Raw genomic sequence first — 25,091 nt, 5'->3', positions numbered from 1 at the left:
TTATTGCTTCACGTAAGTCGTCAGGTTGTGTGAAAATATCGAGTGATACAACGAGAGGTTTGGGGAGGTTGTGTGTGTTGTTGACAATGAAAGACTACACAATACTGGTGTGGTATTGTGACCCCCACCTGCCTCTACCTGCTCTACAACTGATGGATGTTCTCAGTTTCCATAACCCTCGTCCTGCCTCCCAGCCTCACACTGTCTCCCTCGTTTGATGAACAAACTATATTGTGGTCACAACCTGTTGTTCTCCTTAATACTATCACAACACAAGACAGGAATGGTTGTACGTAGGATTACAAGCGGGTTAAGGTATACCCTCCTTAATGGAACTCCAAGATTCGTCAATATTACCACCATCTGTTACAATGAGAACATAACAATGAGAACATACAGGAAATTTTATAATTTGTGTAAAAGTTGGAATGTTTCACAATGTTGGAATGAAACGTATAACAATGAAATAGCAATCAGATAATGTGGCCGGGATCTGAAATTCAGATTAGTAATCAAAAACATTTCAATTACACGTAAGTGTAATCAGATAATTGTATTCGTATTTCATGTCAAGTTTGGTCGTCACCCTGAGCCACATATGTAACTGCTGTGTGACCACTACGTGGAGCGTAACGACCAAGTGAGACAGAGTTTCATTAAGTTCCTCGTCCAAGTTTCGAACTTGGACTCGTATGCTTAATGTTCATATTCACGTTGGAAATTCTCGTAAGTTAAGACAATTTGCATTGATTGGTTGGATGATTCCGTCAGAAGCGGAGATGATACATTTTTACCCACTTGTTCATAATCTTCCTCCAACACAATCAGGTTTTACATCACTTTCTTTCATGACGAGAATATTGATTCGTAGAGTAAATGTAAAGAATATGGGATGAGGTTGGGATTTTAAAAGTAAAAGAAAAATGAAGAAAAATGCCAAATTCCCACAGACACGTAACACAGTCGGAGTCGCAATGTTCATTTTGAATGGCATCAACATTAGGGGAGTAGCGGTGCTGTGTGTGTTGACCTGACCTGACCTGACTACCAAACCAATCGTGACAGTTTACCTAAAGCGTCAGTGATGTTTCCATCATCATAATACCAACACCAAATATCGAGGGAACATTTTTTGTTTTGGTTTTCCCTGTTTCCCAAGCCTGACTACCCTCACCTGTCCCTCTCCACTGTGGTACCTAGCCCTTCATCCTACACCCCAGTTGTCTACCCATCCCATCCTCCATCAGAGACTTCGGATATAAATATCAAAATTCTGTAATGTCTGCCAACGTTAATGTCCGACAGAGGTAACATTTTTCAACGTTTTATATAGAGTAAAATGTTTGATATGTCACTTGCTCACAAACGTTCAAAACGCTCAAGTTCAAAACGTTTGTTTTTATATCAGCTATAAATTACTGACGCTTTCAGACAGTTCAGGATGTAGAGAAAAACTGCAAAATAGATTAAACTTGCAAGAAACACTTGCAACACATGTGTTGCTGAGGGAAGGATGTTCAGCAAGCTCACAAGATTCTCTTTAGCTTACCGTAGTCAGTCTCCCGGAGAGAGAGAGAGAGAGAGAGAGAGAGAGAGAGAGAGAGAGAGAGAGAGAGAGAGAGAGAGAGAGAGAGAGATCAACGTCAGGTAACACTTGGGTCTCGGTTACCTTAGCAACAGGCGGGACCTCCCTCCCTCCAGCCTCCCTCCCCCACGCCCCTTCCCTCTCACTGACTCTCCCTTCACTTCTCCCTCGACCCATCTATCTCACTCTCTCTCCTGTCTCGCTGCCGGATTTGTAGCTTCCTATTTGACTTACAGCACACACACACACACACACACACACACACACACACACACGTACGTCCTAAGCCCTTAAGTCTATCATGTGTCTACTTGGTATATATGCTGAAGTCCAACATTTGTCAGTAGTGTGTTGTTCAGTCAAGAATAACACAGAACTGTTCAGTACTGTCACAATAATTAGTTTGATTCATAATGGTCGTAGAACTAGTATTGATAATATAATAATAATTAAAGTACACTAGTCAGAAGGCCTAGTCCAAGTGGACCATACAAGGACACAGGACCATCCTACACTGTTCATAAGACCATACAAGTATACAGGACCATCCTACACTGTTCATAAGGACCTGCAGGCAGTCTTGTATCCTTGATTAAGGGTGGGTCATGGTTGTAACATCATCCACGACCCTTCCCATGACTAACACAACCTTGTAACAACATACAACACAAACAGAATATGTTGTAGTCTCACCTCCGGCAAGAACTCTGTATATAAAGCACTAACCAGACTTCACAACCAGGCTTCACAACAGAGGAACATGTTGGCATTATCAATATATTTGTGGCTATTTATGTCTGGATTGCACGACATTATTACCGTTATCGGTAATCAATGACGCCAAATATATTTCTTAAGTTCCAGATATACACGAATACAGCAGAGTGGGTCGCCTCGTGTTGGATAAATTCCATAATGTATAACTGGTGTATTTATAATCTTCTTGGTTGATTATGTTAAGTCTACGTTTACATGATATTGTCATAGACAACAGGACAATATTTCTCATGTATATTTAGAAGATAAGATAGAAATTGATAATCATTAACAATTAGTTTCTCAGCTGCTTCCTGAACTGTGTGTTCGCCAGTGTGGAGCGTCGTACCAGCGATCATAAGGTAACGTATTACGTCATACACAGTTGTGGTTGGTCACTAAACCTTCCCACAACTTGGGTTGTTAACTAAATTCCTGTGATTTGCATATTGCTTTATGTAACTTGTATAGACTTTTTCCTATATGTAATATTTGATGACTGTATTTGAGGGTAATCATGATGCATTTGAGGGTAATCATGATGTAATTTATATGGTTAGTGACGTGTGATGTTTTTATAACATTGTATAGTATACATATGTCATCATCAGTTTTTGTGTCGGCCAGTTTGACTGTCTCAAGAAGTCCCCCCTGAACTCGCACCACAATTTCTCTGTAAACAATGCTAAGGTTTATTGTTCTTGGTGATAGAATGTTACACTCACACACTTGGTCTACTGGCTCACAAGCTTTGGTTTGTCTAGGACGAAGGTTCGAACCCCAGACCTCACCAGGGTTTCCACTGTCTCTACGTCGAAGCTTTTCATCGTCAGATTTCTATGTTTACCATTTGTTTAACAGTTGTGTAGAGCAGATATCTAAGACACTATCGCCAGACACACACATAGCAAACACAATATTATATATTACGGTCTGATTGTATGATGGTGGTCTGTAAGCACACAGGAACATACGACTGGTTCAAGTGTTGAGTTGTATCTACATTGCATCAGTTCTCCAGATCTGTTCATCATCAGACACGAGCTATATTAACAATGTAAACAACAGATAACCCTTCACTCTACATAACACTAAACTGATCTCCAACATGGCGGGGGAAAAAAACGTATTTTGACCTGAAATTTTGGTGAGCGAGGACCAGGGGAGCTATAACTAACACCCCAACATGTCATAAATCTCCCCACCTCCCTTCCTCCCCACCACCATGCTCCACCACTAACAGAAAATAAAAAAAATGATTTATAACCTTGTAAAATTTGCCGTGTGTAAAAATCAAACAGAAAATTCATCTCGTATAATTTCCTTCTTGGAACAATGATTGTGTTCCAACAGATGGACGGTCTCCCCAGTCTGATCACCCAGTGTTTCCTCCCCAGTATGATGATGCCCTTGTTTCCTCCCCAGCCTGATCACCCAGTGTTTCCTCCCCAGTATGATGATGCCCTTGTTTCCTCCCCAGCCTGATCGTCCCTACGTGCTTCTCCCCCTCCCCTCCCCTCCCCCCCGGCAACTTTAGCCACACGTTACAACAAACACACATTTTACACACATTAGAGGACAGCGATAATGGAAATAATCCATAATTTGGAAAATGTACAACTGTTGCCAAACTTTTCTTCTCTGGTCACAAGGTATTTTTATTTTATATTTGTTGGGATCGCTGCTCTAACAATAGCTTGAAACACAAACAAAAGATTCAAACATAGAAGTTGGACACGTTGAGCCAGGCGTTAGATCAAACGCAACGTAAGCAATGATCTTACTCATTCACTGGACAAACAATAGTTGGAAATACAAACAATCTGAAAGGTCGTTCACCAATGAAGACTTTGGTGCATTAGTTCAGGTACAGCTGACGTAGGTGACAGGGGTCATTATGGTCCCGGATGGAGAGGGGTTCATTATTGACTAACTGAAATTATAGGAAAAGTTCACAAGATAAGAACACGAGGGATTCTAATGGTATTCTGCCCCAGTGTTTGAGTCACTCTCCCCCTAGCTGCAGAGTGTAGCACTGTGATGCCCCGGCAATATACACACTCGCCCCAGTGTTCTCATAATGTGTTACACTTCATCCATTATCTCCTCTATGATCATCTCGCCTTTAATTCCCTTTCCTTTATCTTCCATCACCCTTCCCATTAACTCCCCCCCCCCCTCGTTGAAAGCCTAACTACCTCCCACAAACACTTGATGATGACCTGATGATGACCTGTAATGATGACCTGATGATGACCTGTAATACCTCCATCAAGTTATCATGTATCATTTATATCAACAAACAGATGAAATGTTTTGTGTACTGTCTGGAGAGTAGGCAACCCTTAGTTTCTCTACCAATCATCGTGTAATTCGTAATCATCCAACCATCATTAATCTTGTTTGTATTGTTACCAACAGCCACTGGACCTCGCTGGCCTGTTATGTATGGGTCAGCCTTATCTTCCCATGTTCCATACAAGCCCAAGCAATGATCAAAACCACGTAAGCATTTCTATGTTTTCAAAATCTTACAATAATTCAAATTTGCCAAGTATGTCATCCAAACTACGTTTATATTAGTTGCATGAAAATGGTTGTAATGTTTGGATGATCTGCCAAAAATTTATGTAGATATTATTTACCGAAATTCCGTTACCATTTGATCACCAAATGTATCACACTGATGGTAACAATCAAATATTCATCTTAGTAAACACTTCAGCAAATGTTACCAAATGCATATATTTCTTTCTTCCCTGCATGTTCCCTTGGTAGAGACTGGCAAGACTGCGTCATCTGTGGCGTCATTACTTGGCAAGACTGCGTCATTCTCAACGTCATAACTACGTCACGTCTGTCACACGCCTGTTATTGCCAAGTGACGTCGTGTTCGTCAGTCATGTGTTTGGTTGAGGGTCGTTCTGTACCTGGAGTGTGAAGTGTCTCTGGTTTGACGATTCGTTCACATGAACCCAAGTTTGTAACAGACAAGTAACTGCTCAAAAAATGTTCAGAAAATGCCATGTAAACAAACAAACGAATCTACAATGTTTTGAAACTGTGAACCGAAAGCCGAACCCATGAACTGAGATAGTAAAGCGCGAGTTGAACCCATTAATTAAATCGTTTCTGGAACATGGTTTTTATCGGGCAACAGTTGCAGTATTAGGTATGTAATCTGCCGTATAACCTAGAACTATGGGTTCATTTGGCTCGTTACCTGAAAGACAATTGAGGAAAAATGTAATGGAAAACGTAGTGAAGCAGTAGAGTGAAGCAGTAGAGTGAAGCTGTAGTGTTGATGACGGGATTTACAGAATCGCACAATGAAGCTTTACGAAACATTTGAGCTCGAATTCGCAGTAGTGAATATTTCCGTCCACAAGTGATGCAGGTGTGTGTGTGTGTGTGCGCTGTACAAATGGTTCGTCTTTTTAGTTTACTATACAAGTAAACAACGAAAGGATTTTGTGCTAAAGACGTTAGACGAGACAATACTACCATGATAAACAATGATGATAAGACGAAGATAACCACAGAACACAACACAATAAACATATATGAATAGAAAATAATTCTTGCCAGAGCCAATCACCTCACGAGCCTGGGAGCGGCTGCTTGAGGCAGTTAGAAGCCGTTAACGATCATTAACGGCTTTGATCGATCATGAACCTGAAAGGGCGTCAGCGGCAGCAGGGGAGACTCTCCAACATCAACAGACCGTTGGGGAGGGGAGTCTCCAACAGAATCTCCAGCACGTTAGAGAAAAGGCGATCACGTAGCCTCACCAACAGGAGGGTGGAGGGAAGAGGGAGCAGGCCTTCCGTCAGCACCTTCTCCAACACCATCTCCAACACCATCATCACGAAGCAGAGAAGCAGAAGTACTGACAGGTTAGTAGTACAGTTGTTACAACCACTACTTGTACCCCCACCATCACTGCCTCGCTTCCTTCTTTCCTTTTTCTCGATTTCTATTTATAATCACCACTTCCTCTGTGATCACCACTTCCTCTGTGATGACCACTTCCTCTGTGATGACCACTTCCTCTATGATGACCACTTCCCCTTGCCCTGGTCTGTGATATAGTCGTCACATTTGATGTGAACTGTGTCGTAGGTTTAGTGTGTCGTATGAGGCGTGGCCGAGCGTGGGTATGAGCAGTGAGAGTGGAAACTGGCCTCCTCATGTGAAGATGTGTTGCTGGAATCCTTTTATGTTCGCTGATGAAGTTTCCGGTCTGGGTCACAAACCATTGTCGCCCACAACCCCCCCATTTTCTCTGTCATTTTCCTTTCAAATTTAGGGTCCCTTCGTCAGTATATTTTGGTTATTTCTTCCTCTATTTACTCAGTATTGTGTACGTTAGATGATCATTATGGCAGAAATGTGACTGTATTCCTTGTTGTCAATCATATAACTTTATCAGACAACCAAGCCTCTGTAACGGCCAAGACTGACGTAATACAGTTAAGGTTTTGAACGTCAGGTTTTGTGTCTAGACTTAAGGACTTTTTATGACCCATAATGTGGCGGTAGTGAAGATTGTGAACCTTCAACGTCGAATATATAGAGAAAATATGGAGAGATTTACAGCCCAGACCTTCCACGGTGATTGCTCGCTGTATTACGTTATGTATTTTTCTGTTTTGATTATTATTCTTATATTATTAGATCCATTTTTCCCTTTTTTAGATAAGTTTATACTTTTTTCATTTATTTTTGTTTATAGTCTACGTAGTTACTGTGTGTGTGTGTGTGTGTGTGTGTGTGTGTGTGTGTGTGTGTGTGTGTGTGTTGGGATACGCCCCTAGTGGCACACTTCATCATCATTCCATAAACTGTTGTCATTAATCATAAGATCCCAGCTACCTAGGGCAGCCGGCCTGGCCAGGGTTGATCATGATCCCAGCACTCCAGCCTCCCTAGGCCCTAACCCCTAGCAGCCATAGCCTCTATGGCCTGGGTCCTAGCTCCTAGCCTTAGTAACTAGCCCCTAGTCTCCATCCCTTAACCTCTGGCCCCAGCCACCTAATCTATACGTAGATCCTGACGTATACACTGCACACACAGACATGCCCACGTACATATACACTGCACACACAGACATGCCCACGTACATATACACTGCACATAGACATGCCCACGTACATATAGAGGGACACAGGGATGTGAATAGATCAAGAATTACCATACTCAGTTTATCAACTCCTATAGTCTAGCACTCACCACAGCATCGTCCAGGGTAGAGATGTGAGGTTTAGGGACGGGGGACAACATGGATAACGAGACAATTCTTGATTGGATTAGGTCAGAGGTGATGGCGGTGCTGGATGAGGTAGGAAGATGAGTTGAGGTGAGGTGGCATGATGAGGGCAGGGTGGCCGAACCGCTGGTCCAGGTGCAGGAGGTAAACCCAAGATGCTGTTGCTGCAGAGGCGAGTGTGAGCCGTTGTGTGGCGCCAGTGTGGACGTAAGGTATCTTGAGGCAGATCCTCCGAGTTAGAACTGCTGGGTCTCGTGGTTCTTCTCTTGAAGGGAAGACACATTCTCGAGGTCCTAAATCAATGGACAGTTGTAGGTCTTGCAGTTAAGGTTGCTGCAGGAGATGGGCATTAGGGATAGCCTACAGGCTCTCCCAGGAGAGGACCATGGGAGAAATATGGCAGCACAAAGCCCCTGCCAGAGGATGATGAGCCAAGAATTACTTAGTGGACGTTTCCAGGCGAATTTAGCGTCTTGGCTTCTGAGCCAGACACATTGTGACGTAAACACAGATATTCGTGAGCCAATCGGGTCAGCCACGTCGATAGTGTTAATAGTGTATGACTGCCATGTTCATTGAAGAAGTGGGCCAGGTGTTTGTCTGGCCATAGCAGTATAATGTCATTAGTACCACATGAGTTTTGTGTCGTGCCACCAGGAAGACCTGATACACAAGCTTCAATTTCAAGTTTCTATAACGAAACAAAGAAGCTCATTGTTCCCATAATTGACTTTCTTTCAAAGTTCCATCGATCATTGAACCAGACTCATAAAACATTCTGAGGTTTTCACATTATCAGTAAAGCATCTCATATTTTGACGTTGTTAGAAAGTATTGGTTTATTCTGTCCAATATTATTCTTTTCAATGAAGAAATCCTCAGTACAGAAGAGATGGCGCACTTTTGACATTGTGTTAATATTTGTATGTAGGCGTTTAACTTTGCTTTACGTGTCTGGCGTTTAATAAGGATATTGATAACCATTTAAATAATGATAGTGATAACTATGATACCAAATCCTATGAAAGCTATCAGATGTGTAAATCGTAAATAATCAAGTCCACAACCCAATACAGTTGTAGAATGTTTCGGTAAATCCTTTCATGCATGTTATGACCCACAATGTAGACAGATCCTCACGTGATGGTGTCTCGTTAAAACAGTGGGACAGGAAGGAACCTCGCCACCTGTGGTCGTATTACCTGCGTCCCAGCTGAGGTCAAGAGGTCTCAGCTGAGAGGGTATCAGGTCATTATCTTGAGACATGTTTCACTCTTGTTGGCCACGCTAGTTATTACAGCCAGACCCCGATATTACCACCGCGTTTGAATGGCTTGGTGTGTTGAGGTTGTGGTTTGAATCGTGTGTAAGAAATGGATTGCTATATAGATAGATAAAGTAGAGAACTGTGTTGTTGATTTCGTTTCTATCATACATCAGGCACCTCCTGCAGTACTGGTTTCAGTAGTTCCCGGCGCCAGGGTTCGTATCCCACGTACACCAAACCTTCCTTGTATCTCTCACTAACTTTCTTGCGTTTCCACAAGTTATCCCAATATTTCACACCACATTTCCTCTCACTTGTGGTATGTCGTCCGTAAACCACATGATAAATCCCTGAGGCACGGGAGGGGGGGAAGGGGGTCCCTCTCCTCTCCTAACTAGCGTATAAATCAAACTTCTCACATCAGATCTTCCAGTAAAACATTTTAATAATAAATGTTGTTTTGCAGCAAAATCATAAATTGCAGTAAATGTTGCCAAAAATAGAGACGGGAAAAACGAATTTCCTCGCCAAAATATAGATTGAAAATTGTTAATGTTCTCGTCGTTAATACATAGAATATGGCAGGTTGTCCTCCATAACATACATCACAAAATGATCATTTTCTTACCAGCGTTTAACATGGAAGTAGTCAACCCGCCAGCACATTTAAATCTCTCCAGTGAACTTTTACTGATAGAGTATTGTGCACTCAACCCTCACCAGAGCCAACATGGCGTCCATAATCAATAACGGATAAATGAAGTGTGCAATAACGGATAAATGAAGTGTGCAATAACGGATAAATGAAGTGTGGAATGTGTTAAATTAATGAATCGTGGCCAACGCCAGCCATCTGGACAGATATATTGCTGGTGTATATATAGAGAAGGTGTCTGTCATCTGCAGATAATGGTCCTACTATTATCTCTCTCTCTCTCTCTCTCTCTCTCTCTCTCTCTCTCTCTCTCTCTCTCTCTCTCTCTCTCTCCCTGGTCGAGAGCCGGGGGGGGGGGGGGGGGGGGGGTCCTGGATATGGTGAGCGTTGGTGAGATGTACGTTGCCAGCAGGGGTTCAATGGCTGTCAAGTGTGGCCCGTGTGACCCAGAGATCTCTCTCTCATCTCTGCCTTACCCACACATGGTCTCCTGACTCTCCCTACACACACACACACACACACACAAGAACACACGCGACACACACACACACACACACACACACAAGACCACACGCGACACACACAAACACACACACACACAAGACCACACGCGACACATAACTGCGGTGATCGCTACCCGTTAACCTTGCTATCTGGCAACATCTCCTCGTGAGTTCGCGTGCGTTGGTAAGTTCTCTCTCTCTCTCTCTCTCTCTCTCTCTCTCTCTCTCTCTCTCTCTCTCTCTCTCTCTCTCTCTCTCTCTCTCCTCCCTCCCTCCGCCACAAATGAAGCATCATTATGAGCGGCAGCTGGAGTTAATGGTAATAGAGTTGCTCGTTATGCTTGTATTCGGGGAATAATCAGCCTTCCGTCTCCATGAGGAATAGCACTATAATCCCCGCCTCTTACCGACCCACTGAGGAACACTTACTATGAACCTTGACAACACTGCCATGATAGTCATCTTGACCTACCTTGGCAACGTTGTAATCATCATCTTGACAGCGTTGCCAAAGTGTTTAACTTGTCATACCGCTCTACCTCAACTTGACAACGCTGGCTTTTAACTTGTTCCTCTGGCTAATTAACGATAGTTCGCTCTGGCACGGACGAGAGATAACCGTCATTAATATCTCTGTAATCTAGGCTAATTAGCCCGCATTTGGCGCTCATGTTGTGGCCAAACTGTACTTATTGATGTTACAGGGCGCATCGACCGAGTCCCCGGGACTGGTAGTGTGTGGGGGGACTGGTAGTGTGTGCGGGGACTGGTAGTGTGTGGGGGACTGGTAGTGTGTGGGGGGGACTGGTAGTGTGTGGGGGGACTGGTAGTGTGTGGGGGGACTGGTAGTGTGTGGGGGGACTGGTAGTGTGTGGGGGGGGACTGGTAGTGTGTGGGGGGGACTGGTAGTGTGTGGGGGACTAGTAGTGTGCGGGGGACTGGTAGTGTGTGGGGGGGGATCATTAGAATGCAGTTCGCAACATAAAGTTAACGTACGTCATGAACTATTAATAGTCATGACCTATTAATATTCTACTAGACAGCTGGTGTAACCCCCTCCCCCCCAGTGTTGTGGTCTTCCTCCCCCAGCACAACTGGTGTAAACCCCCTCCCCCCCCCAGTGTTGTGGTCTTCCTCCCCCAGCACAGCTGGTGTAAACCCCCTCCCCCCAGTGCTGTGGTCTTCCTCCCCCAGCACAGCTGGTGTAAACCCCCTCCCCCCCAGTGTTGTGGTCTTCCTCCCCCAGCACAGCTGGTGTAAACCCCCTCCCCCCCAGTGTTGTGGTCTTCCTCCCCCAGCACAGCTGGTGTAAACCCCCTCCCCCCCAGTGTTGTGGTCTTCCTCCCCCAGCACAGCTGGTGTAAACCCCTTCCCCCCCAGTGTTGTGGTCTTCCTCCCCCAGCACAGCTGGTGTAAACCCCCTCCCCCCCAGTGCTGTGGTCTTCCTCCCCCCAGTGTTCGTGGTCTTCCTCCCCCAGCACAGCTGGTGTAAACCCCCTCCCCCCAGTGCTGTGGTCTTCCTCCCCCAGCACAGCTGGTGTAAACCCCCTCCCCCCCAGTGTTGTGGTCTTCCTCCCCCAGCACAGCTGGTGTAAACCCCCTCCCCCAGTGTTGTGGTCTTCCTCCCCCAGCACAGCTGGTGTAAACCCTCCCCAGTGCTGTGGTCTTCCTCCCCCAGCACAGCTGGTGTACAGGTGTAATGTACTGTAATGGTTCTGTGTACAGTTGTAATGTGATGATGAGTTACCACTGAAGATTGCATTTGACCTGAACCATACATGTCAGGTCAAAGACTCTGGACAAGGGACTAAAAAGTTCAATACAAAAGCCATTAATATCCAGAGTGTAGTAAAGATAGTGTAGTGAAAATGACTTTTGACCTGACCCCAGAATGATCCACGCCAGGTCAGCTGCAGAGGTTGTTAACTGTGAATATTCAATATCATTGTCTTTCCTGGAGGTAACGGAACTGGATTACACAACATGGGAATTACCGTAGTCAGTCATCATCCAGGATTACACTAACCGTAATTACTCAGAGGAGAGATTAACCATGTTGTTATATTACCAGAGATTCATTAATCATATTTACTCGACGAAAGATGGTTCATGACTTTCATGAGACTGTATGCAAGGCGCCTCTCACGTCGTTTTCAGTTTTAGAATATTTCACGTACTATACATCTCTCTACGCAACATGTTGTTGCACTTGCCTGGTGAACTCGTCCTTGCGATATGTATTTAGGCCAATATTTAGGCTGGTCATGTACCAGTCCTGTCTCTCTATCGTCCTTGTCTATGTGGTCATTTACCACAAAGTTGAAGTCAATTTATAAAAAGACGAGTGTTACCAACACCAGGGGTTGTTTACCTTTGACACGGTCACTGTTTAGTTGTTTGTGATGATAATAACTACTGAAGTGTCGTACCGTCGTGCTGGAGGACCAAACTGTCACAAGGAACACCTCGCTCCGGTCAGTTAAGTAGCGTCCTGGTTAAGTGTCGCAACGTCTTACTCATTCGGTTAAGTTACCATCATTCTGAGGATACAAAGCTTTGTGGCTCCTATATACATTATGTTCAGTAGTATTAGACGTTTAATACACTTATGATACAAGACTATTGTGATTAACTTTGGGAATAACGAACACAATATTGTGTAAAACATACGATATAAGATCATCTTACAATACCATTTCGTAATTTTTATAAATTTTCTCATTTCCTACTTATCTTTTGTTTTTTGCTTTTAAAGGGACGTTATCTACCTTCGTAATCCCATCCTCTACGACATTTTGTGTAAATACAATACTTTTTACCAATGTTATAGATTTAATCGAAAATTGGCTGAGTTACCCCTTTAATATTTCAGTTTTCTCTAATATCTACCAACGACCTGGTTTTCTAAAATCAACCCTCAACTTAGCTATTTATACGATAAACGACACCTACGTAGATTATATTCGGAGAAATGAGGCGTTTATCCCTATGTTATGAACAGCAACTTTATACAGTAATGATTTAAGACTATTACGATTGTCTGATGATAACAAACCTTATCAAAAAAACACGAGGTATGAAACCTTAACTGACAATACTATTTCGTCCATTTTTCATTTTTCTCTCCATTTCTCTCATTTCTTTTCTTTTTTCCTTCTAAATATGTTATCAACCTTTATAATCCCATCATCTAACACATTTGCTGTGAATATGATATTTCCTGTTGATGCTATGAACTTAACTAAAACTTGATTGAGTTATCCATAGTAAATATTTCGTTTTCTGTAATTGTTTGCCTCAGTCTTGGTTTTCTAAAAATCAACCCCCAACTCAACTATTCTTACGACAAACGGTTCATTTTTGTAGTTACATTGGTAAAACAGAGCCAAATGAGCAATTTTATGAATTCTTAGGCTACTACATATTTTGTAAAAGCTTCAGAGATGGGTAGGTCAATAAAATGACTACTTGGCTGCGTATATGTAGTAGATATATAGCGTAATTATATGACCTGATTACGGGCCTCAGTTGCCCGTCCCGTCTCTGCAAATATAAAAAGAATATTATTTCTAGAAGCATTAAATCATCTGACGTGTATCGTCTTTACTTCAGCGCGTACCCGCACGTTCAACAAGATCGGTACATTTTTCATACCATGATGGGAAGACTACATGACGCACTAATTACAAATGCACGACTCTTGGTCGACATTATACCTTATACTTGTATCGATTTACATTACCCAACACCCTAGACGATACATGTGTACCCTAGTTATCTATCTTACCCTCCCAACACCGTAGTTGTTACCCCTGCACGCTTTCCCAATATCTTGATCACCCTACATATCCTGTCATGTCAACACATCTGACAATTTAACCATCCTAAAGTTGCATTGCATCATTCCCAGACACCTTCACTGCATTCTGAACTGCCTTAAAGACGATAGATTCCCTTTGATAACCTCAGCACCTTGTGAGTACATGACAGGTCTTGCTGCCCTTATTGGCATCCTTGCATCTGCTCCCAGCGTCCTGACCCTCAGCCATCCAGTCACAATCCTAGAACCTTTCCAGCTCCAGAGACGCACTACAAACACGTACACCCACATGTAACACCCTGAACATATTGCAAGCACCCAAGACATATTCCAAGTTTCTCAAACATGCCCAGGGCACCCCAGACATACTGAAAGCACCTTCGACATGCTCCAAGCACCCCGGACATAATTCAAGCACCACAGACATCTACCAAGTACTCAAGACATACTTAAAGCACCAACATGACCCAGACACACTAGGTAGACAGGCACCACACACACACTAGACGTTCTCCTGGTGTCCTCAATATGGTTTGAACAACCTAAACATATATACATCACCACACACACTTACCTGGCTGTCCAGATGTATTGTACCACCATCTCAGACACTCGTCCAGCTCACACACAACCTCACAATACCTGGCAGACCATGTAGATGATCCTCGACACGATCCGTAAATCCCTGATCCCCGGAGACTGGTCATCAAGGTGTAATCTCCCAGGAGCATCTGTTTCTCAGTCGTCCGGTAAATGAATCAAGGTTTAGGACAGGAAAGACGTAATTTGGTCATGATGTGAATATCATCTCGCGTTAGGTATACTGTACACCATCAGTAGTTTACTATCCTTTATTGATGTCAACTCGTGATGGACAGTTCGTACAGAAACAGCCGATGATAGTCAGACAACACAGGAAAAATTAAAGTGATGTTACCAGAATCAATCCATTAACGACTTTGATTAGCCGAGTTAAAATGGCCAATTATTTCACCTGATTGGATGGATTGGCCAATCACGGGGTATTGTAGTATCGTAGTGAAAAGCCAGGGATTGTTCACTATAGCAATATATCGTAAGGGGAGGAGGGCTGTGTACTGTGCCTGATGTGGGGTGGAGATGGATGGTTATATACTGTAGTGGTGTGTTGTAGGGGAGGATTTAGGCAGGTTTCTTCCGTTTATTGTTGTAGTTCACGATAAGGTTTAGGTGGGAGGGTGGGGTGGGGTGGGGGGTTATTGTAGCATGTGGAGGGGAGATGAGGAGCGGCAATAGGGTACACACAGGAGGCGGTACATACAGAGATAAGGTACATTTAGGAAGGTACATCAGTGAGGGTATATGTAGAAGGATCACATGCAGGATAGAGTGTATCTAGACGTACAACTGTGAGGCAGGAAGGAAAGGGAAGGTTAGGTTGAGCTCGAGTCTTCCTCCAGAGAAGTCAGGTGACCTCATCCTCCGTCAAGGATGAGCAGAGACCCTTATTACCTAACTTCGTTGAGGGGAGGAAAGTCATACAGAAGGAGCAGGTGGGAGAGGAGGAGGAAGGGGATTTGTCTACATCATGACCTTTGATTTCACTCTTGTATGTGATACGTTCCTGTATGTATGATGGCTTTATTGTCACTGTTCACTAGTTCTGCTCACAGTGAGGCGAGGTGAGGTATATTAGACATGTTTAGGCGTCATGTGAGGCAGCGTAACATTTACTGTCGTGGTGAGTGACGAAGGATCTCTCGATCACCAAGGATCCTGCAGGTGCACGTGGGTGCAGGATCACGTGTGTGTAGGCACGGGCGTGCGGGGGAAAGTAAGGGGGTGAGTGGGCGACCCGAGCCCACCTGAAGGGACCCCCACACCAGACTGGAGGTGATCAATAAACCTGGTCAGTCGCGTCGCAGCTGTCATCGTGGCACCACGCTCGACCCGCTCTCTCTCTCTCTCTTGTTTACATAATCGAGGGAACTTCGATCTTGTCTCCTGGACACACTTGACATCTTGAGGGCTTCATCCAGGGAGCTGGCCACATCCTGCCTGTCTAGGATGTTCACGACCTCAGGATGTCTGTGATTTAGGACTCGCTCGGAGCTGGACTCGAGACGGTACGAGTAAGTTGTTCTTGCCAGTGTGAGGTATGTGAGTAATGCCTGACACTCACTATTTTCAGACATTAACCACACGTTGCTACCACGTCTTCATGTTGTGCTCTGACCATATTTGCTTCCCTGTTCTCTCCACGAACATTAAGACCACAAAGGTCAACAACAACAACAACATGTTTCGTGGATATTCATCAAAAGTTTTGACATTTAGAAATTCTTTTAGAATCAGAAGGTTTAACACGTTGTTGTATACACACAGTCCTCTTCCTTTCCAGACTTGTCATCAAACATTCGGTCAGAATATGGTTCAAAATTAATTCAGACTCGATCAAACATTCATACAACTACACCTAAAACCACTACAAAAGACTGAAAAATATACTCGATAGATAAATCTATTATGCGTAACGATTGGCGTGCTTAGGATGTACAGACGGGGGGGAAGGAGGGCGTATTGCGTATCGTACACAGAGCCGGGCACTGGACGACTCCAGTCCTTACGATGATATCGACCAGCGGATTGCCAACTCTCGAGGGGGACGTGGAGGTCTGGCTGCTGGAGGGGGACGTGGAGGTCTGGCTGCTGGAGGGGGACGTGGAGGTCTGGCTGCTGGAGGGGTGTCTGTGTTGTGATTATCATTTGTTTTTGATGTTACTTTGTCTCATTGGTATTTTCTTTTTATTTTTACCATACTGAAAGGTCGTACCGTCGTGTTCAAGGGTCGTACCGTCGTGTTCAAGGGTCGTACCGTCGTGTTCAAGGGTCGTACCGTCGTGTTCAAGGGTCGTACCGTCGTGTTCAAGGGTCGTACCGTCGTGTTCAAGGGTCGTACCGTCGTGATCAAGGGTCGTACCGTCGTGATCAAGGGTCGTACCGTCGTGTTCAAGGGTCGTACCGTCGTGTTCAAGGGTCGTACCGTCGTGGTCAAGGGTCGTACCGTCGTGTTCAAGGGTCGTACCGTCGTGATCAAGGGTCGTACCGTCGTGATCAAGGGTCGTACCGTCGTGATCAAGGGTCGTACCGTCGTGTTCAAGTATCATAATAACTTACCTGTTGTTGACATGCCCGGGATGGCCAGGGTTCCAGGCTCTCAACTGTGACTGATGTGACGAGGGTCAACACACACTCAACTGTGACTGATGTGACGAGGGTCAACACACACTCAACTGTGACTGATGTGACGAGGGTCAACACACTCAACTGTGACTGATGTGACGAGGGTCAACACACACTCAACTGTGACTGATGTGACGAGGGTCAACACACACTCAACTGTGACTGATGTGACGAGGGTCAACACACACTCAACTGTGACTGATGTGACGAGGGTCAACACACTCAGCTGTTGCTCTCACGTCATAAGACAATCGATTGGCTCACGAGCCTGACATTGTGGTGTGAGGACGCTTGATGTCACCATGATACACTGATGTCACTATGGTACACCAGTTGTCACAATGGTACACCTGAGGTCACCATGATACACCTGCTGTCACCATGGTACACTTGAGTCATCATGATACACTTGATGTCACCATGGTACACCTGATGTCATCATGATACACTTGATATCACCATGGTACACCTGATGTCACCATGGTACACCTGATGTTACCATGGTATATTTGTCATCATGATACACTTGATGTCACCATGGTACACCTGTTACCATGGTACCCCTGATGTCAACACGGTACCCCTGATGTCAACACGGTACCCCTGATGTCACCACGGTACCCCTGATGTCGTAATCGTACACTTGATGTCTCCATGATATACCTGATATCCCCATGGTACACCTGATGTCACCATGATCATGGTGACATCAGGTGTACACGTAATATCACTGACATTGCCACGGTACACCTGGCACGTCTCCCATCAACACTTCGTGGTCTGCCTGATAACCATGGTACAGTTGACATCAATGGAAGACGCCTGACATCACCACAGTATACTTGACATCACCACGATAGTTAACATCACCGCGGGACGCCTCACATCACATTATACTTGACATCACCACGATACAGTTGACATCACTGTGATACGCCTGACATCACCAAAGTATACTTGACATCACGATACTGTTACATCACTGTGGGACGCCTAACATCACCACAGTATTCTTGACATCACCACGATACAGTTGACATCACTGCGGGACGCTTAACATCACCACAGTATACTTGACATAACCACGATACAGTTGACATCACTGTGGCACGCCTGACATCACCACGACACAGTTGGCATCACTGAGGGACGCCTGATATTGCCGCAGTATACCTGACATCACCACGGTGCAGTTGACATCACTATGGGGCGCGTAACATCAGCACAGTGAACGTGACATCACGGTACAGTTGACATCACTGCGGGACGCCTGACATCACCACAATACACTTATCATCACGGTATAGTTATCATTATGGGACGCCTGACACCACCACAGTGTACATGACATCACCACGGTACAGTTATCACTGCCTGATGCCTGACATAATATATTGACCACTATGTTAAAGATGACATCACTGTGGGACACCTGACATCACCACAGTATACTTGGCATCACCACGGGACAGTTGACATCACTGTGGGACACCTGACATCAACACAAGATATTGGCATACCATGGTACAGCTAACATCACTGCGGGACGCCTGACATCACCATGGTACTGTGGACATCAATGTAGAAAGCCTGACATCAACATGGTACAGTTGACATCACTGTGGGACGCCTGACGTCAGATCAATATGTTGACATCACCACGGTAAAGTTGACATCACTGTGGGACACCTGACAACACATATTGACATCACTTCCGTCCAGCTGACATAACTGCAGGACGCCTGACATCACCACAGTATACTTGACATCACCATGATAGTATCACTTCCGGACGCCTGACATCACCACAGTACACTTAACATCACTGCGGGATGCCTGACATCACCAGAGTATATTGACATCACCACGGTACGGTTGACATCACTGCGAGATGCCTGACATCACGACTGTATACTTGACATCACCACGGTACAGTTGGCATTTATGCGGGATGCCTAACATCACCAGAGTATATTGACATCACCACGATACAGTTGATATCACTGCGGGACGCCTGACATCACCACGGCACATTTGACATCATTGCCTGACTCCAGACATCACGATAGTATACTTATTACTACGGTAAAGCTGACATCACTGCAGGATGCCTGACATCAGCAGAGTATATTTACATCACCACGGTACAGTTATCATTACTCTGGGACACCTGACATCACCACGGTACACTTGACATCACTGCGGGATGTCTGACATCACCTGGGTATATTGACATCACCACGGTACGGTTGACATCACTGCGAGATGCCTGACATCACGACAGTATACTTGACATCACCATAGTACATTTGACGTCACTGCCTGACTCCAGACATCACCATAGTATACTTGACATCACCACGGTAAAGTTGACATCACTGCGGGATGCCTGACATCACCGCGGTACATTTGACATCACTGCCTGACTCCAGACCACCATAGTATACTTGACATCACTGCGGGATGCCTGACATCACCAGACTATATTGACATCACCACGGTACAGTTAACATTACTGTGGGACACCTGACATCACGACTGTATACTTGACATCACCGCGGTACACTTGACATCACTGCGGGATGCCTATCATCACCAGAGTATATTGACATCACCACGGTACGGTTGACATTACTGCGGGATGCCTGACATCACAACAATGTACTTGACATCACCACGGTACACTTGACATCACTGCGGGATGCCTGATATCACCAGAGTATATTGACATCACCTCGGTAGTTAACATTACTCTGGGACACCTGACATCACGACAGCATATTTGACATCACCACGGTACACTTGACATCACTGCGGGTTGACTGACATCACCAGAGTATATTGACATCACCACGGTACGGTTGACATCACTGCGAGATGCCTGACATCACAACAGTATACTTGACGTCACCACGGTATCCTTGACATCATTGCGGGATGCCTGACGTCACCAGAGTATATTGACATCACCACGGTACGGTTGACATCACTGCAAGATGCCTGACATCACGACAGTATACTTGACATCACCACGGTACAGTTGGGATTAATGCGCGATGCCTAACATCACCAGAGTATATTGACATCACCACGGTACAGTTGACATCACTGTGAAACGCCTGACATCACCACGGTACATTTGACATCACTGCCTGACTCCAGACATCAACAGAGTATACTTGACGTCACCACGGTAAAGTTGACATCACTGCGGGATGCCTGACATCACCAGAGTATATTGACATCACAATTGTATATTGACATCACCACGGTACACTTGACATCTCTGCGGGATGCCTGACATCACCAGGGTATATTGACATCACAACGGTACGGTTGGCATCACTGCGCGATCCCTGACATCACGACAGTATACTTGACATCACCACGGTACATTTGACATCACTGCCTGACTCCAGACATCAACATAGTATACTTGACATCACCACGGTAAAGTTGGCATCACTGCGGGATGCCTGACATCAGAGTATGACATCACCACGGTACAGTTATCATTACTCTGGGACACCTGACATCACGACAGCATATTTGACATCTCGGTACACTTGACATCACTGCGGGATGCCTGACATCACCAGGGTATATTGACATCACCACGGTACGGTTGACATCACTGTGCGATCCCTGACATCACGACAGTATACTTGACATCACCACGGTACATTTGACATCACTACCTGACTCCAGACATCACCATAGTATACTTGACATCACCACGGTAAAGTTGACATCACTGCGGGATGCCTGACATCACCAGAGTATATTGACATCACCACGGTACAGATATCATTACTCTGGGACACCTGACATCACGACAGCATATTTGACGTCACCACGGTACACTTGACATCACTGCGGGATGCCTGACATCACAAGGGTATATTGACATCACCACGGTACGGTTGACATCACTGTGCGATCTCTGACATCACGGCAGTATACTTGACATCACCACGGTAAAGTTGACATCACTTCGGAATGCCTGACATCACCAGAGTATATTGACATCACCACGGTACAGTTGACATCACTGACACGCCTAACATCACCACGGTACATTTGACATCACTGCCTGACTCCTGACATCACCACGGTACACTTCACATCACTGCGGGTTGCCTGACATCACCAGAGTATATTGACATCACCACAGTACGGATGACATCACTGCGAAATGCCTGACATCACAACAGTGTACTTGACATCACCACGGTACACTTGACATCACTGCGGGATGCCTGACATCACAAGGGTATATTGACATCACCACGGTACGGTTGACATCACTGTGCGATCTCTGACATCACGACAGTATACTTGACATCACCACGGTAAAGTTGACATCACTTCGGGATGCCTGACATCACCAGAGTATATTGACATCACCACGGTACAGTTGACATCACTGACACGCCTAACATCACCACGGTACATTTGACATCACTGCCTGACTCCTGACATCACCACGGTACACTTCACATCACTGCGGGTTGCCTGACATCACCAGAGTATATTGACATCACCACAGTACGGATGACATCACTGCGAGATGCCTGACATCACAACAGTGTACTTGACATCACCACGGTACACTTGACATCACTGCGGGATGCCTGACATCACCAGAGTATATTGACATCACCACGGTACAGTTAACATTACTCTGGGACACTGGACATCACGACAGTATACTTGACATCACCACGGTACACTTGACATCGCTGCGGGATGCCTGACATCACCAGGGTATATTGACATCACCACGGTGTAGTTGACATCACTGCGAGATGCCTGACATCACGACTGTATACTTGACATCACCACGGTACAGTTGACATTAATGCGGGCTGCCTAACATCACCAGAGTATATTGACATCACCACAATACAGTTGACATCACTGCGGGACGCCTGACATCACCACGGTACAGTTGACATCATTACGGGACGCCTGACATTACAACAGTATATTTGACATCAAAACGGTTCAGTTGACATCACAGCGAGACGCCTGACATCACCACCGTACAGTTGACATCACCACGGTACACTTGACATAACTGCGGGACGCCTGACATCACCACGGTACAGCTGACATACCTATGAAAGACCTATCACCACCACGGTACAGTTGGCATCACTGCAAGACGCCTGACATCACCACGGTACAGTTGACATCACTACTGGACGCCTGACATCACCACGGTACAGTTGACATTACTGCAGGACGCCTGACATCACCACGGTACAGTTGACATCACTACGGGACGTCTGACATCACCACGATACAGTTGTACCATTGCGGTACGCCTGACATCACCCCGGTACACTTGACATCACCACGGTACGCTGTACCACAAGCAAAGGTAGATCGTGTTCGTCAACTATCATCAAGTGTAGCGCGTAATGCTACATGTACACTGCGCGTCTCATATTGTCTAAGTTCTCAAGGTTACAAGCGCGCGGCGCGCCATTTAATCGTCTGAGACGCTCCAACGTTAAAACTCTGTGGCGGGGCATTTAATCGCGCGACGCTCGAGGTTTAAACGTCGCCGGCGCGACATTTAACTGTCTGGACGCTCGAGAATTAAAAGCCGCCGGCGGCGCGACATTTAACTGTCTGGACGCTCGAGAATTAAAAGCCGGCGCGACATTTAACTGTCTGGACGCTCGAGAATTAAAAGCCGGCGGCGGCGCGACATTTAACTGTCTGGACGCTCGAGAATTAAAAGCCGGCGGCGGCGCGACATTTAACTGTCTGGACGCTCGAGAATTAAAAGCCGGCGGCGGCGCGACATTTAACTGTCTGGACGCTCGAGAATTAAAAGCCGGCGCGACATTTAACTGTCTGGACGCTCGAGAATTAAAAGCCGGCGGCGGCGCGACATTTAACTGTCTGGACGCTCGAGAATTAAAAGCCGGCGGCGGCGCGACATTTAACTGTCTGGACGCTCGAGAATTAAAAGCCGCCGGCGGCGCGACTTTTAACTGTCTGGACTTCGAGGTTTAAATGGCTACGCGTCGCGCCAAGACCCCGTTTTTACACACTTTTCGGGTTTTCTCTTATATTATACATGGATGACGGTAAATTTTACTTATTATTATTGTCTTTTGATGACATTATCGCAGACATTAGATGAAATTACGTCTAGATAATACAAGAACACCGTTTTCTGTTGTGACTACTTAGGAAAACCGTATTTTTTTTCTAGCCCAGACGACACCAGCAGCTGAGGCCATAATCACCGCCATCTCTTTAACCCTTTATATATATATATATATATATATATATATATATATATATATATATATATAGATATATAGATAGATATACGTATAGATAATATATATATATATATATATATATATATATATATATATATATATATATATATATATATTATTATACTTTGTCGCTGTCTCCCGCGTTTGCGAGGTAGCGCAAGGAAACAGACGAAAGAAATGGCCCCCCCCCCCCATACACATGTATATACATACGTCCACACACGCAAATATACATACCTACACAGCTTTCCATGGTTTACCCCAGACGCTTCACATGCCTTGATTCAATCCACTGACAGCACGTCAACCCCGGTATACCACATCGCTCCAATTCACTCTATTCCTTGCCCTCCTTTCACCCTCCTGCATGTTCAGGCCCCGATCACACAAAATCTTTTTCACTCCATCTTTCCACCTCCAATTTGGTCTCCCTCTTCTCCTTGTTCCCTCCACCTCCGACACATATATCCTCTTGGTCAATCTTTCCTCACTCATTCTCTCCATGTGCCCAAACCACTTCAAAACACCCTCTTCTGCTCTCTCAACCACGCTCTTTTTATTTCCACACATCTCTCTTACCCTTACGTTACTCACTCGATCAAACCACCTCACACCACACATTGTCCTCAAACATCTCATTTCCAGCACATCCATCCTCCTGCGCACAACTCTATCCATAGCCCACGCCTCGCAACCATACAACATTGTTGGAACCACTATTCCTTCAAACATACCCATTTTTGCTTTCCGAGATAATGTTCTCGACTTCCACACATTCTTCAAGGCCCCCAGGATTTTCGCCCCCTCCCCCACCCTATGATCCACTTCCGCTTCCATGGTTCCATCCGCTGCCAGATCCACTCCCAGATATCTAAAACACTTTACTTCCTCCAGTTTTTCTCCATTCAAACTCACCTCCCAACTGACTTGACCCTCAACCCTACTGTACCTAATAACCTTGCTCTTATTCACATTTACTCTTAACTTTCTTCTTCCACACACTTTTCCAAACTCAGTCACCAGCTTCTGCAGTTTATATATATATATATATATATATATATATATATATATATATATATATATATATATATATATATGTATATATATATATATATATATATATATATATATATATGATCACTAATCCGTGATGATAGTAATGAAGTGGAATCGCACTTCAGAGTAAGTTTATAAGATTTTAACATGTAATTTTTCACATGTTTCGTGGAGACAATCCACCTCGTCATCATCAGAACTTAACAGTTATCTAAATCCCAACATCACAACGGAGGATCGCCGTCTAGAAGCTACCATTACAGACTACATATGTGGCCTATAATGGTATGTATATCCTAGCTTGAGCCAGGTACCCATTCATCGACCGACCCCAATGGGTGGATGAACAGCTGGGTTGAATGTGGACCGACTGTCGCAACTAGGATTCGAACCTATTCTCTCGACCCTAGGTGGCTATACTCATTTCTCCATTAAGTGGATTTTGGACTTTATGAAGAAATTGTGATAATTTGCTAAGAATTTTGACAGACTTGTGTTGACTTGTTGGTTGTCACAACAGTTGTTGTCATGGATGAGCCAGAGTGCAGACTCTACCCTGAAGATGACTAATAATTCATCAGTATTGGTTGTACCATAACCTGGACTGTTGTTGGAAAGGTTATATTGCTGATCACTCGTCCCTCCTGAAGTTT

The 25,091-nt window shown here is 44.8% G+C and overlaps 1 protein-coding gene across 2 annotated transcripts in view; it reads left to right on the top strand.

The window, feature by feature from the left end:
- LOC139748672 (uncharacterized) overlaps positions 1 to 25,091 on the top strand; it is a 45,478-nt gene that overhangs the window by 10,408 nt on the left and 9,979 nt on the right. For both annotated transcript variants that reach the window (XM_071661953.1, XM_071661955.1), the window contains exons 3-5: positions 2,649 to 2,703; positions 4,763 to 4,846; positions 5,120 to 6,237. In XM_071661953.1, the coding sequence (XP_071518054.1) occupies positions 6,011 to 6,237 (227 nt within the window). In that variant the 5' untranslated portion in view covers positions 2,649 to 2,703; positions 4,763 to 4,846; positions 5,120 to 6,010. The remainder of the gene's footprint in view (positions 1 to 2,648; positions 2,704 to 4,762; positions 4,847 to 5,119; positions 6,238 to 25,091) is intronic.

Source organism: Panulirus ornatus, chromosome 5 (genome assembly GCF_036320965.1).
Source record: "Panulirus ornatus isolate Po-2019 chromosome 5, ASM3632096v1, whole genome shotgun sequence".
NCBI classification, from domain to species: Eukaryota; Metazoa; Arthropoda; class Malacostraca; order Decapoda; family Palinuridae; genus Panulirus; species Panulirus ornatus.
This window is presented reverse-complemented; position numbering and strand designations above follow the sequence as displayed.